This window comes from Mobula birostris, chromosome 6, assembly GCF_030028105.1.
Source record: "Mobula birostris isolate sMobBir1 chromosome 6, sMobBir1.hap1, whole genome shotgun sequence".
In the NCBI taxonomy this organism is placed as follows: domain Eukaryota; kingdom Metazoa; phylum Chordata; class Chondrichthyes; order Myliobatiformes; family Myliobatidae; genus Mobula; species Mobula birostris.
In genome coordinates this window covers 159347560-159364102 of record NC_092375.1, presented here as the reverse complement: position 1 = coordinate 159364102, position 16543 = coordinate 159347560, and the positions used below count along the sequence as shown (strand labels likewise).

At 42.9% G+C, this 16543-nt stretch overlaps 1 protein-coding gene across 1 annotated transcript in view; it reads left to right on the top strand.

Moving 5' to 3' along the window:
* Window positions 1-16543, top strand: part of fam171b (family with sequence similarity 171 member B) — a 51088-nt gene that overhangs the window by 19861 nt on the left and 14684 nt on the right. The window contains exons 2-3 of the mRNA XM_072259625.1: window positions 9623-9856; window positions 10747-10839. Of these exons, the coding sequence (XP_072115726.1) occupies window positions 9623-9856; window positions 10747-10839 (327 nt within the window). The remainder of the gene's footprint in view (window positions 1-9622; window positions 9857-10746; window positions 10840-16543) is intronic.

Sequence of the window (16543 nt, the reverse complement as noted above, 5' to 3'; positions counted from 1 at the left end):
GCTGGGCAGAGTAATTCAGTTTCCTCTGTGTTTTAGCCTGTCTTGGAGTCCTCCCTTCCTCTCTCTCTTCCAGCCATGGTGATGTACCTTCATGTGCTGAAAGATGCCGTAACTGCATGCTTGAGAGTTAAATCTGCTGAGCCCTTCAGAAGATAGTAAAATTGCTAGTTCATTAAGACAGTTTACACTACTTAAAGGGAAATTAGAGGCTGCAGGTTGCAGTGAGAGTAATTCAAGAGATATGTTTAGAAGTTTCTAATACTGTTGTATTAAAAACTTGCAATGAGTGGGAAAGCATTAACATTCATAATTGATCTGGAGTCAGTTCCCTGTGTCCTGATCTGTCTCTGGCAAGAATTTCCCATTTTATCTGGGCATTGGTTAATGGTCACTGCTGGTGCCAGCTGTTTTGACATGCAGCCAGCTTGATTGTACTCTATTTATTGATTGAATTTGTAGTTGATGCAACTGAACTTCGGGACACAGGAAGGTATAAGCAGCAGCCTGTTCTGAATCAGTCTGAACTGGAGGTGTAGCAAGTCATCCTCCTCGCTGAGGGATCAGAAAATCAAATCAGAAACTGGGGGCTTTCCACTGTAAATTCCACATGCAGCAATCCCAGACATTGCTGATTTCCAGAATAATAAAACATTTGCCAATTGTTTTGCTCTTAATAGGATGGAAAATCTAGGATTTTACATTCGTCCATTAATTCCATTTAAAATAAATATAAAGGGCAAGTTCCCATCATCCCACAATTTTTATTCACTCAAAGGCTTTAAAATTGAAACATCAAGAGGTTCTCGTCTGTCCTGTAGGCCAAAGTAAGCACCAAACAACCAGAAAACAATTGAAACACGAGGAAATCTGCAGATGCAGACCCTCCCCCTCCTGTCTTCTCCTATCATTTCTGATCTCCCCCTCCCCCTCCCACTTTCAAATCTCTTACTATCTCCTCAGTTAGTCCTGACCAAGGGTCTCGGCCCGAAACGTCGACTGTGCTTCTTCCTATGGATGCTGCCTGGCCTGCTGCGTTCACCAGCATATTTTTGTGAGAAAACAATAGATTTATTTTAGATTACTGACATTGATATTGGGGCTGACTTAAAAAGGGTCGAGGTGCTGCTCTAACAGGTCTCCAAAGATCAAGAAATATATAGTTATAGTGAGGACTGCGAGAGAATAGCGTAGAGGAGGCAGGGTAACCCGGAGAGCATTTGGCAAACTGGGTGCGGACCTTGTAGGGGGCAGCTCAAACTGACATGAAAGGGAGACAGTAGGATTGAGATAGAGTGGATATGAAAGAGTCCAAGTACACTGAGTAGGATGAACCAGGCAGGGACAGACAGAGCGGAGGGGCGACTAGAAGCAGGCTGGTTAACGTGAAGAGATGCAGGCTGATGAGCTAGTGCATCTGCTGAGGTGAAGTATGAACAGACTGAAAAGGTGAGGTGAGAAGATGGCAAACAATGGAGGGCTTGCTGGTGGCATAGAGAAAGTGGCAGAATAACACAGAATTCATCTGGCAAAGTGGGTGTGGAGCTGGCTGAATGGAGACACCAGACCGCAGATGAAGCCAATCTGAAAAGGAAGAGGCAGGGTGGAGCTGCGGGAGATATACCAGAGTGTAATGCTGGCAGTGGCCTAGCAATCCTGAAGGAATTACAGCAAGGTTCAGCACAAGTGGACATGAAAGGAAGATGGCAGAATGTAGATGTAGACGGAATGAATGTGAAAGATACAGGGTGAACCAGGAGCAGGGATAGACAGAGTGAAGGAAAGCGCAACATTGGTTGAAGCAGGTAAAGCAGGGTGTTTCAACGTGGTCTGTGAGCTGAGAAGGCGATGTGGAGGCAGTAAGGTGAAGCAGAAAGAGCAACTATGTAGGTAAATACAGACAGTGCATATAGGTAGAGGGTTGTCATAAATATGGGCTGATGGGCCTGTTTCTCACTATATCAAACCTGAATGATACCAATCTACTGAAATGGGGCATAGATGGCTACCAGACAGATAGCAAACAATATTTCATAGACAGGTAAAGCATTTTCACAAAGTATGAGGAGAAGCAATGTAGCCTTTGTAACCCTCAGGTTCGGCTAGCGGCTTAATCTATCGGGGAAGGCAGCCTTTGGCACGGCCAAACTTGAGAAATCCTGTTTGGGTGGATGCTGTGTGATGTGTTCTCCTGTTATAAATCAGTACCACAAAATACCAAGCAGTACACAATATGCAATTAAACAATTGAGCTTTATAATTCTTTATTTGACTATAGGTTAGTAGAGAAACAAAATGAAAGGGGCCCATTCTCATGAAACAGTTGAATGCGCAATGTTGGAGCTCACTGTTTTCCTGTCTGTCCTCCATCAATTTCCCCCAGGCATCGTCGACTCCCGACCCCATTCCAAGTCCACTCCACTCCTGCAGTCTACGGTTTCCCTGTTCTGGCACCTTCTCCCTCTATCTTTCGCCGAACACAAGACTGTAAAACCTCTCAGGCACACAGAAAAGAAAAACACCTCTCTTCATTGGACAGCGCACATACCAAAGCCCCAGTTATCTCTACTTATAACCCAAACACTGTGCTACAGAGAAACCATTACATTAGTAGTGAAACCTTTCCCAGGTTGTTACACCTTAATGACTCAGTTCTAAGCATGTGGTGGTGGGGTGGTGGTGATTCATGGAAACATTAACTAATATGGCAGCGCATAATAGGAGTGGTTAGCAAAATTTATGAAATCTTGGGCTCCTTAAATAAAGTTAATGGATATAGTAATGCTGATCAAAGAGAAAAATCTATAGATGCTGTGATGTGAAATAAAATACAAATTGCAAGGAAGAGCACATTAGCTCCAGGAGCAGCATTAGAGAGGGAAATAAAATTGGAGTAATTGATTCTTTATGCTGAACTTTCAAGCTGTAGTTGGGCCACTTGCAGTGTTTGGTCAGTTGGTAATAGTTTTCTAGAGCAGTATTTATTCAGCTATTGCACCTGGACATTAATGCTGAGACCTGTGCGCATATATATGCGCGTTTGACTGTTTCATGAGAATGGGCCCTTTTTTTTGTTTCTCTACTAACCTATAGTCAAATAAAGAATTATAAAGCTCAATCGTTTAATTGCATATTGTGTACTGCTTGGTATTTCGTGGTACTGATTTATAACAGGAGAACACATCACACAGCATCCACCCAAACTGGAATGAATATATATATATATAAAATGTTTTGAGGGACTTAGGTCAAACTTGGGCAAGTAGGACTGGCTGAGTTGAGCCAAAGGGCCTGTATCTGTTCTGTGAGACTGAGAGGAGGAATGTGATCGGGATTACCAATGAAGTATAGGTTTACCATGCACCTGCATTTACAGTGGGACTGTACAGACTATTGGATGGAGTCTGTGAACAGGTTTGAAATGAAGGTGCACAAGAAACCATAAATGCTGCTGACTGGCCACAGTAAATTCTGTCAAATTTAAAGCTGGAACAGGTTTGTGATTTTTTTTTTTCTGTACTGTACAAATTGTGGTCCTTGCAGTGAAAACACTCCTGTTATTAAGGGAGGAATCCAGCCATGTCTTCTCTGTAATTAAGAATTTTTATGATTGAATTGGGATATCTGCTAATATTTCAGATTTGTGAAAAGATTGATAATTTACAGTACATTTTATCCAGAGATGATAAAAATTATGGGTATAATAATAACTATTTGTAAAATGGTATTGGTTGAATGCAATGCTATGTAAAAATGTAGATGAGGTAATTTGCAGTATTAAAGAGAGTCCATGGGAACAGATAATTCCAGAAGCCGCCAAGAAGCAGTAAACTGGTTGTTACACCTTAATGCAAATCTGTGAATGAAACAGAAATAAAGAAAGTAACTATATAGGCAGGAGAAATCTCAGCTACAAAGCCTTTGAATGCAAATAAAATGTACTTTTGCTGGAAGTTTGGTGTCTCTGCTTGGTGTTAAAATTTCAGTGCAAATCTGCTTTCAGGGTCTCATCTGACTCCAAAGAAAGGAGATGGCAGACTCCCTTGACGAGGAAGTCTATCATTGCTGCCATTTCACATCTCACAGAGAGGGTGTGGTTCCAGTGAGATTTTCATTCTGGCTTTAAGAAGTCCCCCAGGGTACCTTGGAGTGTTAGGCATTTCAAACATTCAATTAATTAAACTGTGCAGGGTCTGCTGCCTGTGGTGTTTAAATGTTTAAAATGCAATGCCTGGAGAGGAATTCCATCTTGGATGGAGAAATTGGAGGCTGTTAATATATACTTAAGATGGTAATCTAAGATCAGCTGCTGTATGCTTTTACCCTGTACGTTGTGCTCCCTCCTGCCACCTTGCCTCGAGCCTCCTCCACTCTTTTGCCCCACCACATGCTTGCAATGTCAACAATTATGTTAACGCTTTAAAAAATATATTTTCTTCATAAAGTACATTGTGAATGCAATCAGGACATGCATTTTTGTAGTTCAATGCATTCTCTTATAATTTGTTGAAGCCACTCATATTTCTTAATGCACCCATGAAGCATTTTGAAAGGCTGTTACTTCCTAAACTGTGGCCATTCCCTCCGATGTCTTGATGGTGGCTGCAGTGAGCTTCAGTACATCCCTCGACACTTACACCTGCACCTTGGAATGTGCCTCTTGCTTGTGGACACCTCATTGCAGTGGAAGGCTAACACATTTTCAAGCAGGCACAAGGGCCGATTTCACCACATTGATGCCCTAGCAGCAGCTGTTTTTTCCATGTATGCACTGCCAAGGACCATCTGTAGACCACAGAGTTCAGAATCCCGGGTAAACTTTGACAAGAACTGCTGCTTCCTATTCCAGACTTTTGCAAACGCACAATCTGGAAGATGGTGGATGATCATCTCATTTGTACTAGAGCCATCTAGTGCACGCAGTGGGGAATTGAATGATCTGACGGGGAGCCCCATTCAATATCAACCAAGTGAGGTCTTGGATGTTGTTTCTAATGCTTCCCTCCTAACCATTCAACCATATCCTTCTCTCATGGGGGCTCAAAGCTGGTCTATTCTGACCACTACCTGATGGACTTGTGGTTGAAGGTAATTTTTTGCAGAAACCTTTCTATGACGGGTGTATAGTCTATCAAGGTCTAACTGGATGGAAAATTTCCATGGCAGCGTGATGGGTCCATCCTTTGCAACACAGGAGATAGTAGAACCTCAGCACGTGGTACACTTGGTGTCTGTCTATTTCAATCCTACACACTGCTTGGTGCAGACACATAGAGGTGGTGATTAGGACAAGGGTAACATAGGGGCATGTCTCTTGCTGGAGACCTGCACATCACAACCTAGTGGATGCGATCCATCCTGACCTCCACATGAAATGGCTCAGGTGACTGGCCCAGCAGAAGTGCGGTGTATGGACCACGCCTGTGCCATAGACAAGGGTCTTGTTTGTCAAGAAGGAGCACCATTCTCCCATTCCCAATTTCTGTTTTCACCTTGACTATCTTGTCACATGCATGCCCCACCTCCTCCAAATCAAATTCCTGACTCCTACGGGTAGCTGATCAAATGGGCCATTTGCCAAAGAATGTAATCCTTGCCTGTGCTGCATTTGACCAGCTGCAGATGGCTGTCTGACTGTGGGCCCAAGCAGAAGCCAGTGACCTGAGTGTCAAAGCTTACTTGGCTTGCAGCAAGACAGTATCGACAGAAAATCGTGGAGACACACAGAAGGTCAGGCATTCTCCACAGAGGACAAAATAGAAGTCAATGAAACATACTATTCTGATGAATGATCAGTTGCTGGGTATTTCTCGCATTCTCTTTTTCAGGTTATCAGCATCTACAGTTGTGTGCTTGCATTGCAGTCAAACAGTTTTGCAAGGTTTTCCCTGAGCAACATACAAAGGCTCAATAGTCTCCATTCTTTTTCACCCATTGTCCTGCTCTCACTCTGCCCTTTCTAACATTGGTTCCCTATTGTTACACCTATCCTGCCTCTAGCAGCAAGTTCTCAGTGGGTAATGCCTCCTGTTTGCATGACAAACTGTGACCAGAGAGCCAGTTTTAAATTCCAACAACATACTTGCCAAAATATATTTTAAAGTAATTACAGGTTGTTCACGGGGTGTAGGTAGGAGTGCGGCTCCTCAAAGTGCCACTTCGCAGTTTGTGCATACCGTACAATTGAACACCTGACACAAGGGCTGAATTGATTAAACAAATGATGATGCACTAAAAATATTCATGCATGGGTATAAAGTTTTTGCTTACATTTGTTGCATGTAAGTTGTTGAAATTTATGTTGAATTTGATATGATCCAAAATTTGGACCTTTGTTCATTGAAAGCCTGGAATGCACATTTGGCCATGGAAGTTGGTACATCAATTAATTACCGTTCAGTGCCCTGAATCAGGACTATTATTTCATCTTGGGGTATCTAATATAGACCAATGTTTACTGCCTTGTAGTGTGTGTGTGTGTGTGTGTGTGTGTACCTGTACAAAGCTAGGTAGGAAGTTAAACTCTTCAAACATCACCCGAGCCAGAAGCTTTCTTCAGGGTTTTTAATAAGGAAAAACTTGTGGAAAGACAGTGCTGTTTCAAGGGCAAATAAAGAGTGGATGGAGATGGATGTCTTTCTACTGTGTGTGCTTCAGGTCAAAATCCAAATTAACCATGCAAGAAAGTATGTAAAAGGCAGAGTATGTACTGGAAGTTCTGTTCATACAAAATGAACAGTGCCTTTAGAGGCCAGGACACTATGCAATATATGAACATGGTGTGTGAAAACTGCATTAATTCAAAATTTGTCATTAGTATCGTAAGTATTGAATCATAATGCAAAGCAAGTACAATTGGGTCTTTCTTCAGTCTGTGTTAGTGATTCTTGCTTTAGTAAGTCCATACTTTTTCCCTTTTTTCCCCTTTAAACAGGTTACTTTTTTTCTAAGAACAAGTAAAAGAGTAGTACATTTAAGTTTTGGTGTTTCATGGAATTTAAGTTTAGTTGAAACTTTTGAAAGTATTTTTAATACTTTTTCGTTTCTCTGAGCATCCCCATGTGATGGAATTTTCTTTGAGTGTTAAAACAGATGCAACAAGATATTTGACAAAAAGTTTGAGTACTGAGTATTAGTGTTTTACTCTAATTGTTCATGAAAAAAAGAATCATTTGTCAATTTTGTTTTTGTTGTTGAGTATGCTCCTTAACGCAGTAAAATGGAATAGAATGGTCAGAAAGTTCATGCTGCTGGTATTGATACTGAGTCATAGAAAAGTACAGCACAGAAAAAGGCTCTTTGGCCATCAAGTCCATGCCAAACCATTTAAACTGCCTTGTTCCATTGACGTACCCATGCCATAGCTGTCCATATCCCTCCCATCCATGGACCTATCCAGACTTTTCTTAAATGTTGAAATAGAGCTTGCATGTACCACTTGCGCTGGCAGCTTATTCTACACTCTCATGACCCTCTACTCTCTGAGTGAAGAAGTTTCTCCTCATGTTCCTCTTAAACATTTCACCTTTTACCCTTAACCCATGACATCTAATTGTAGTTGTACCCAACCTCAGTGGAAAAAGACTGATTGCATTTACTGTATCTCTACCCCTTATAGTTTTGTATACCTCTATATAACCTTCCCTCAATCTTCTACATTCTAAGGAATAAAGTCTAAACTATTCAATCTTCCCTTGTAACTGAGGTTCTCCAGTCCTGGCAACATCCTTGTAGATTTTCTCTATACTCTTTCAACTTTATTTACATCTTTCTTGCAGGTAGGTGACCAAAACTGCACACAATACTGCAAATTTGTCCTCACCAATGTCTAATGCAACCTCAACATAACATCTCATCTCTAGTACTCATACTTGGATTTATGAAGGCCAGTGTACCAAAAGTTTTCTTTACAATCCTATCTATCTGTGCTGCCACTTTGTCGATTATGGACCTACATTCCCAGATCCCTTTGTTCTACCACACCTCTCAGTGCCCTACCATTTATTGTGTAAGACCTACCCTGGTTAGTCCTACTGAAGTGCAAGATATTGCACTTGTCTGCATTAAATTCCACTTGCCATTTTCCTAGCTGGTCCAAATCCCACTGCATGTTCTAATTGTCTTCCTCACTGCCCACTACACACTGACTTGGTATCATCTGCAAATTTGCTGATCCAGTTAACCACATTATCATCCAGATTGTTGATATAGATGTCAAACAACAATGGACTCAGCACCAATCCCATCGGCATTCCACTAGCCTATAGTCAGAAAGGCAGCCATCTACTACCACTCTCTGGCTTCTCCCACAGAGCCAATGTCTAATCCAGTTTACTATCTCATCCTGAATGCCAAGTGACAGAACCTTCTTGACCATCCTCCCAGGTGGGCTGTTGTCAAATGCCTTACTAAAGTCCATGTAGACAACATCTACTTCAGCTTTCTCGGTAACTTCATCAAATCTCTATTAGATTGGATCAACATGACTTACCACGCACCAAGTCATGCTGACTATCTTGAATCAGTCCCTGTCTATCTAAATGCTTATACATCCATTCCCTTAGAACACATTCCAATAACCTTACCACTACTGATGTCAGGCTCACTGGTTTATAATTTCTTGGCTTATTCTTAGATCCTTTCCTAAACAGCAGAACAACATTGGCTATTGTCCAGTCTTCGAATAACTCACCTGTCACTAATGGTGATTTAAATATCTCTGCCAGAGCCCATGCAATTTCTGCACCTGCCTCCCATTTAAACCAAGGAAACACCTTGTCAGACCATTGGGCTTTATCCACCTAATTTGCCTCAAGATTGCTAACATTCTTCCTCTAGTCTGTATAGGGTTCATGACCTCACTGTCGCTTTGCCTCACTTCTAAGGACTCTGTGTCCATCTCCTGAGTAAATACAGAAGCAAAAAATCCATTTAAGATCTCTCCCTTTTCTTTTGGCTCCACCATAGACCATAGATTTAGGAGCAGGAGTAGGCCATTCGGTCCATCGAGTCTGCTCCACCATTCAATCATGGGCTGATCCAGTCATCCCCACTCCCCTGCTTTTACCCCATACCCTTTGATGCCCTGGCTATGGATTACCATTCTGTTCTGATCTTCCAGAGGACCAATTTGTCCCTTGCATTCCTTTTGCTCTTAACATATCTGTGGAATCCCTTTAGGATTCTCCTTCACCTTGCCTGCTAGGGCAACCTCGTGCCTTCTTTTAGCCCTCCTGATTTCTTTCTTTAAGTTGTTCCCTCACCTTTCTTATCTCAATAGGTACCTCATTTGTTCCTACCTGTCTACACCTACTATGTACCTCCTTTTTTTTCTTAACCAGGGTCTTAACATCTCTTGAAAATCAAAGTTATCTAAACATGTTATCTTTACCTTTATTCTGACAACAGAAGACTCCATTAAGCTGTTTGAAGTGTATGGCTGGGCTGAAGAACTATGCACTGTAACTCTGTCTCTTAAGTGGTAATTGTGCCAAAGACGACCATCATCCAGAAAATAGTTAACTATTGCATGTCATACCTATCTACAGCTTTCTCAAAAGCAAACTTTTTTTGTTCGGTGTACTTCATTGAAACTATTAAGCATCAATCATTTCTGTTGTTTCAGGGTCTTTATTCACTTTGAAGGTGCAGGTAAACAATGTGGTCACTCGACATTACCTGGACAAGGCCACTGTTGACGTCTTTGTTAACTTCACTAAGACTAACTCTGCCCTTACCGAGGAGGATGGAGGAGTGGTTTTCAAAGTACCTTACACGCTGGGCCTCACTCTGACTGTCACGGCACGCAAAGGAGGTTACCTGCTGGCATCTTTGCCCTGGAAAACCCAAAGAGTGCCAGGTAAACACTCAATTATAATTGTCTCCAGTGTTCTTTCCTCTTTTCTAGGTTCTGCTGCACCCAAAATCTTCTGGAACTGAATGGTGAGCAGACAACTATAGCCAGCCCTCCAGGCATTCCTCAGTTGACTTCCCCATCTGATCCATCTATGCTGTCTATACTACAGTTGTAAAATGCCCCGCCACCTGTAGAGGTTTTGGATGTCTGCAGAGGGACATGAAAGGTGCTGTATAAATGACAGACTTCTTATTCAAGGCAGCCCAGGTTTGGACCTACAATCAGGAAAAATAATTTCACTAGGTCATACCTTGAAAGGAAAATTCTTATTATTTTGGGGTTGTTTTAGACTGAAATATTTAGGTTTACTTTCAATTGATTTCATTTCAAAAGTGCAAGAAGGAAAATAATACTGTAAACTGCCAAGTGAGGCTTCTGGCTAATTCCAGTTTGCTAGTGTGATGGTGTTAGAAATAAACTTGTGCTTTCAAGGTAGTTCATCATTCAAAATAGCTTTGTATGCAGGAACAGAATATGAACTTGTCAGGTACCTCAGCTGCCTCAGTTAAATGTTCTTCCTGTACTGCAGTAGTCATGAGGTATTCTGAAGTAATTCAGCGGAATACTATGTGTAATATTGTTTAATGCTTTAAATCACTTTTGGTTGCAACCTCTTTCTGGAACCCTCATCAATTGTTTAATGCTTGTGCTTTTGTTTGAGGACTTCTGTTACTTGCTTCCATATTCGGGTTGTGAAGGAGAAACTCCGCAGAGGACCTTCAGTCAAATAATGTTTAATAAGCAGCTCAGTTAGGAATTTGGAATGAGTCATTGAAACCCTGCATGTTTGCTTTTCCTTGGTTATTCTGCCATGTTTTTTGTTTCTACTCCAGTTTTTGCAGCTGTAACACTTTCAATGATTCCACAAAGCCGAGCAAATCTCTGGTTATTTGAAGATACTATCTTAATAACAGGAGGAAAAAATGGTAAGTAGAGTAAGTAACTGCTTGAGCTGTTTCCTATTCCTCAGTGTATTTCCTGACAAACATGATAGTCGGGTTGGTACTACTAAGCTTGTAGGTTTAGGCTTCAGCAGCTAAATATACGTAAAATTGTGAAGTATCTTTATTTTCCTGTGTGGACTTTTCTGCATCTAGAAGGCAGCTCTTAACGCCTTGTGTGTTCCTTGGTCTAAGCGGTAACGTGCCTTGGAGTGGCAGGTTCTCCAACAACGTAACTGAATCTAGAGGGTGGACAGGACAAGCCTGGTCTGCAAAGTCCCATCCTCAGCCTTGCTGCTTGTTAAACCTGCCAAACTCAAGATTGTGCAAGTGCTAAAAATATCGAGCAACATGCGCAAAATGTTGGTGGAACTCAGCAAGTCAAGCAGCATCTGGGAGGGGAATAACAGTCCTTGCATGGAAGTCCTTTACTGCTAATAAGTTAGAAACAATTAAGTGTTCCTGAATCTCAGCAAAATCCTTGTCATAGTAATGACAGTTATAATAAATCTCCACTGAACATGTAGATCTGATTTGTATGTACCCCCTTGTGTTTGCTGGCTTTATTCCTTCCCTTAAGGATTCTAAATTTCTTCTTTTCAATGGGGCGGAAACTGAATTTAGCAATAGAAAATAATGGAAAACCCAGGAATCAGTAGGCGTATCCCCTTGAGGTTTGGGTCTGCTTCTTGTGTGTTTGTTCAATTCCTCGAAATGTCTCTGTATCTAACACAGGAGTGAAGTTTGGTTCAGATGATCAATAGAGTTTATTTAAACACTGGAGCAGCCAGTGCTGCAGTTCTAATCGGAACCACTTGGCTTCATTTAGTAAAAGTGCTGGAAATGATGCAGCTCCCGCTCTACCGTCCTTGAAGTGGCAGGGCCCAGGCTTGAGAATGAAAAATGAACTGATGTCTGGCTGATTTAAACGCCGAGGCAGATTTTAAAAAATTAGGCTTCGAGGCTGGGGGAGAAGGATGAACCGATGTTCAGTCCACTACTCAGTGAGCTTTGCCCGCCTCAGCATTGAACTGACTTTGCAGCCATCAGCACTTGCCTTAACGCTGAACTGATTCCGTGGCTGTGAACTCACTTTCGGGGATCTGTGATTCCTGTTCTGTGTATTATTTGTTTACTTGTTTTAACTGTTTGCACAATTTGTTCTTTTCTCGCTCATTGGATGATTGATGGTCCTTGTCATGTGGAGTACTCTGTGGGTTCTATTGTGTTTCTTTGTTTTGTGGCTGCCTGCAAAAAGATGAATCTCAAGGTTGTACAAGGTTCATACTTTGATAATAAATATACTTTGAACTTTGAATGTCCCCTCATCAATTCTCACAGTAGGAGGCAGAGCCCCTTCTTCCCACTGATTCCTGATTGCAGCAACTTGCTGTCCATTGAGTCCAATCCTGTGCCCAAATTGCAGAAACTGTTAGATTCAAATACATAAAATTCTTCTTGTGGGGATGAATGGTAGCTGGAATACTGGATATGCTTCCTTGTTCATATTCCATCTGAATTAGAATATACCACCAACAGGCCATCACTTTTGTTATTCTGTTACTCGGCAACCAAGTTGAGCTTGGTCATGGGTTAGTACCCTAACAAAGAACCCTGGCATGTCAGCATTTCATACAAAACCTCCCTCAACTTACATTATCATCATCATCATGACCAAGAGAAAATCATCATGTTTATTTTTCTTTATTTTGTCATCCAAGTTATGTATAATTTATGTTAATTTTAGTTACGTCATTTATGATTGTCATATTCGTAATGTACTGTGGTGCTGCTGCGAAAAGATTTTTTCATAACATTTATACCTGGAGTTACAAAACTAAAGGTGTAAAAAGCTGTTGCCCTCAGCAGTTTCCTGTGTGGATGTGAAACCTGGACCCTATACAGAGATGAACAAATCGTCGACGTTTTGGGCCGACACCCTTCATGAGGACTGTAAAAGAAGGGGGCTGTGCCGGATTAGGGTGGCGGGGGGAGGGGAAGGAGTATAAGCCAGGTGATGGGTGGTACCAGGTGGGTTGGGGAGGAGGAGATGACAAGTTCTCAGGAAGGATCCGTGCCTGCGATAGCATACCTCAAACAGACTTCGCAGTGGAGCAGCAGATCCAAAACACAAGAGATTCTGCAGATGCTGGAAATCCAGAGCAAAACACATGACAAATGCTGGAGGAATTCAGCAGGTCAGGCTGGATCTGTGGAAAGGAACAGATTGTCGATGTTTTGGGCTGAGGCCCTTCATTAGGACCGAAAAGGAAGGGGGAAGATGGAGGGAGGGGAAGGAAGGCTATTTAGAAGGTGATGGATGAAAACAGGTGGGTGGGGGGGGGGGGTGGTGATAGTTCCAGGAAGGATATGTGGCTGTAGTAGTGAGTCTGGGTGAACACATTAATCTATAGGAACGAATAAACCTCTCTCCCCACCTTATTCTGCCTTCTTCCCTCTTCCTTTGCAGTCCTGATGAAGTTTCAGCCCAAAACATCAACTGTTTATTCATTGCCATAGATGCTGCCTGACCTACTGAGTTCCTCCAGCATTTTATGTGTTTTGCTATGGATGTTGAGCATCTGCAGAATCTCTTGTGTTTACCATATACAGAAGACACCTCAAAATGCTGGAGGACTTGCACATGCAAAGTGCAAGGCCGATTCTTGGCACTCGTTGGCAGGACCGAGTCACAGACCTAGAAGTCCTCGACAAGGCTGAAGCCACGTGCGTTGAAGCCATGATTGCAAAAACACAACTTTGATGGAGAGGGCATGTCATACATACGAAGGATACCCAAATCTTCCATACAGCTACTTTATGGCAGGGTTTTGCTGGGCAAGAGAAATTGGACAGGCCCCATAAAAGTTTCAAAGACTGTGTGAAGGCTAATGTTGTACACGCTAAACTTGTTTCCAAATGGCTGCAGCAGTGTACACAAGACAGGAGTGGTTGGCAAGCCTTGGTTACAATCACTGACATCATCATACGCCAAAGCAGAGCTACTCACTGTCGGACGAAGTAGGAAAGCCGTAGAAGTGGCTGCACTGCCAGATTCATGTCCTTGTTACGGATATCAATGTTGCTCACAACTTGGACTGATCGACCATCTAATGCACAGTAAAAGAACTGCACGAGTCTAAATGTCTTCATCGGATGTGATGGACAACCAGCTCATGTATGACAATGAACTTGAACTCAGGAGATCTCTACAAAAATGCCCTTTCCAACAAGCACCTGCTGCAGGTGTGCTGAGCTCCCCTGGGTCCCATCATCTCAATTACAAAGCTAAGACAAGCTTTGGTGTGGGAAATCACGGCTGTGCTTAGGCCATCCACAGGAGGGCAGTGTACACTATCAGAGGATATAATCTCTTAACACACACACACAGTGCTGGAGGAACTCAGCAGGCTAGGCAGCACCTGCAGAAAAGAGTACAGTTTCGGGCCAAGACTCTTTGGCAGGACTGGAGAAAAGAAGATGAGGGAGTAGATTTAAAAGGTGGGGGGAGGGGAGAGAGAAACAGAAGGTGATGGGTGAAACTGGGAGGGAGAGGGATGAAGTAAATAGCTGGGTGAAAGCTGGCAGCGAAGACATGTTCCCAGGAAGGATGCATGGCTGTAGTAGTGGGTCTGGGTAATCTCGTGGTCAAAGAGTCAGAGAGCAGCAGGGATCACAGAGGGGGAGCAGTGAGAGAGGGTTTCACTGAACTCCCATGAAAGGGGAGTTTTAAACTTCCCAGGGTAGGTAGGCATACCTAGAAGAGACTTTGCTGTGTGGTAATCAAATCACAAACAAGGGAGAATCTGCAGATGCTAGAAATCCAAGTAACACACACAAAATGCTGGAGGAACTCAGCAGGCCAGGCAAAATCTACGGAAAAAAAGTACAGTCAATGTTTCAGGCCGAGATCCCTTTCTCACTGCTCCCCCTCTGTGATCCCTGCTGCTTTCCAACTCTTCGTCCATGGGATTACCCAGACCTGCTACTACAGGCCTGTATTCATCCCGGGAACATGTCTTCAGCACCAGCTTGTACCCGGCGATTTACTTCATTCTTCTCTCTCCTGATTTCACCTATCACCCTGTGATTTTTTTCTCTCCCCTTCCCCAACTTTTAAATCTATTCTCATTTTTTTTTCTCTCCAGCACTGGCGAATGGTCTCGGCCCGAAACATCAACTGTACTTTTTTCCCTTAGATGCTGCCTGGCCTGCTGAGTACCTCAGCATTTTCTATGTGTTGCTTGGATTTCCAGCATCTGCAGATTCTTATTTGTAATGTAATCTTTTACCCTGTTTAATGGTGCTCGGGCATGTAGAGAACGGATTTTTTTTACTTAACACTGTTGTTTTAATGTGCTTTTCCTCATAATTTACAGGTATCTCACAGTCATACTGCAAAGGAGATGTGCCACCCTCAGCAGTGCAAATATGCATGAGATCATCGAAGGAGACTGGGGGAGGAGTGGGAAATATATTAACAGTGAGGTCATCAAGTGAAACCCATCCACGTCTCATTAACATTTTCAGTGCGTGTGTGAACTCGAGGTGTAATTGGAATCTGAAATAGCTGAAAGCAGCAGTGCCTGCGCCTTAACAGATGGTGTTGTTACTGGTCTAATATTTTCGTTGTGTCACCAAGTAATCAAATGATGTGGCCAGCAGATACCACCAAATGCTGTTAACTTAGTAAATGAGCCATCTCCAAAGGGATCCTCTCCCAAAGACATCTCTTCCTCCCCTCCTCACCCCCCAACTCCACTTTCCGCAGGGATCACTGCCACTGTGGTTCCATTGTCCGTTCGTCCCTCCCCACTAATCTCCCTCCGGGCACTTATCTGTACAAGCAGCCAAAATGCTACACCTGCCCATTCACCTTTTCCCATGCCTCCATTCAGGACCCCAAACAGTCCTTCTCTGTGAGGCAACACTTCACCTGCAACACGCACAAAATGCTGGAGGAACTCAGCAGACCAGGCAGCATCTATGGAAAAGAGTACAGTCGATGTTTCGGGCCGAGGACCTGCAAATCTGCTCAGGTTGTCTATTGTGCCCGGTGGTCCCAATGCGGCCTCCCCTACATTGGTGAGGCCTGCCATGTATTGGAGGACTGCTTCGTTGAGCACCTCCCTTCCATCTGCCAATATCAGAATTTAACAGTGGCCAGTCATTTTAATCTGTTTCCCATTCCTGTTTCAACATGTTGGTCCATGGCCTCCTCAGGGTGGAGGAGCAAAACCTTATATTCCATCTGGGTAGCTCCAACCTGATGTCATGAATATTCATATCTACTTCTAGTTTTTAAAAAATTGCTCCACCCTCCCCTCTTCTTCTATTCCCCACTCTGGCATCTTACCTCTTCTTACCTGCCTATCACTACCTCTTTCCCTTTCCCCTATGCTCCCCTCTCCTATCAGATTCCTTCCTCTCCAGCCCTTTATCTTTCCTACCCCCTTGGCTTCAGGTATCACCTTCTAGCTAGTCTTCCTTCCTCTCCCACCCACCTTTTTATTCTGGCATCTTCCTCCTTCCTTTCCAGTCCTGAAGAAGGGTCTTAACCTGAAACGTCAATTCTTTATTCGTTCCCATAGATGCAGCCTGACCTGCTGAGTACCTCCAGCATTTGTTTTGTGTGTGTGTTGCTCTGGGTTTCCAGAATCTGCAGAATTTATCGTGTTTAAAGTGACCA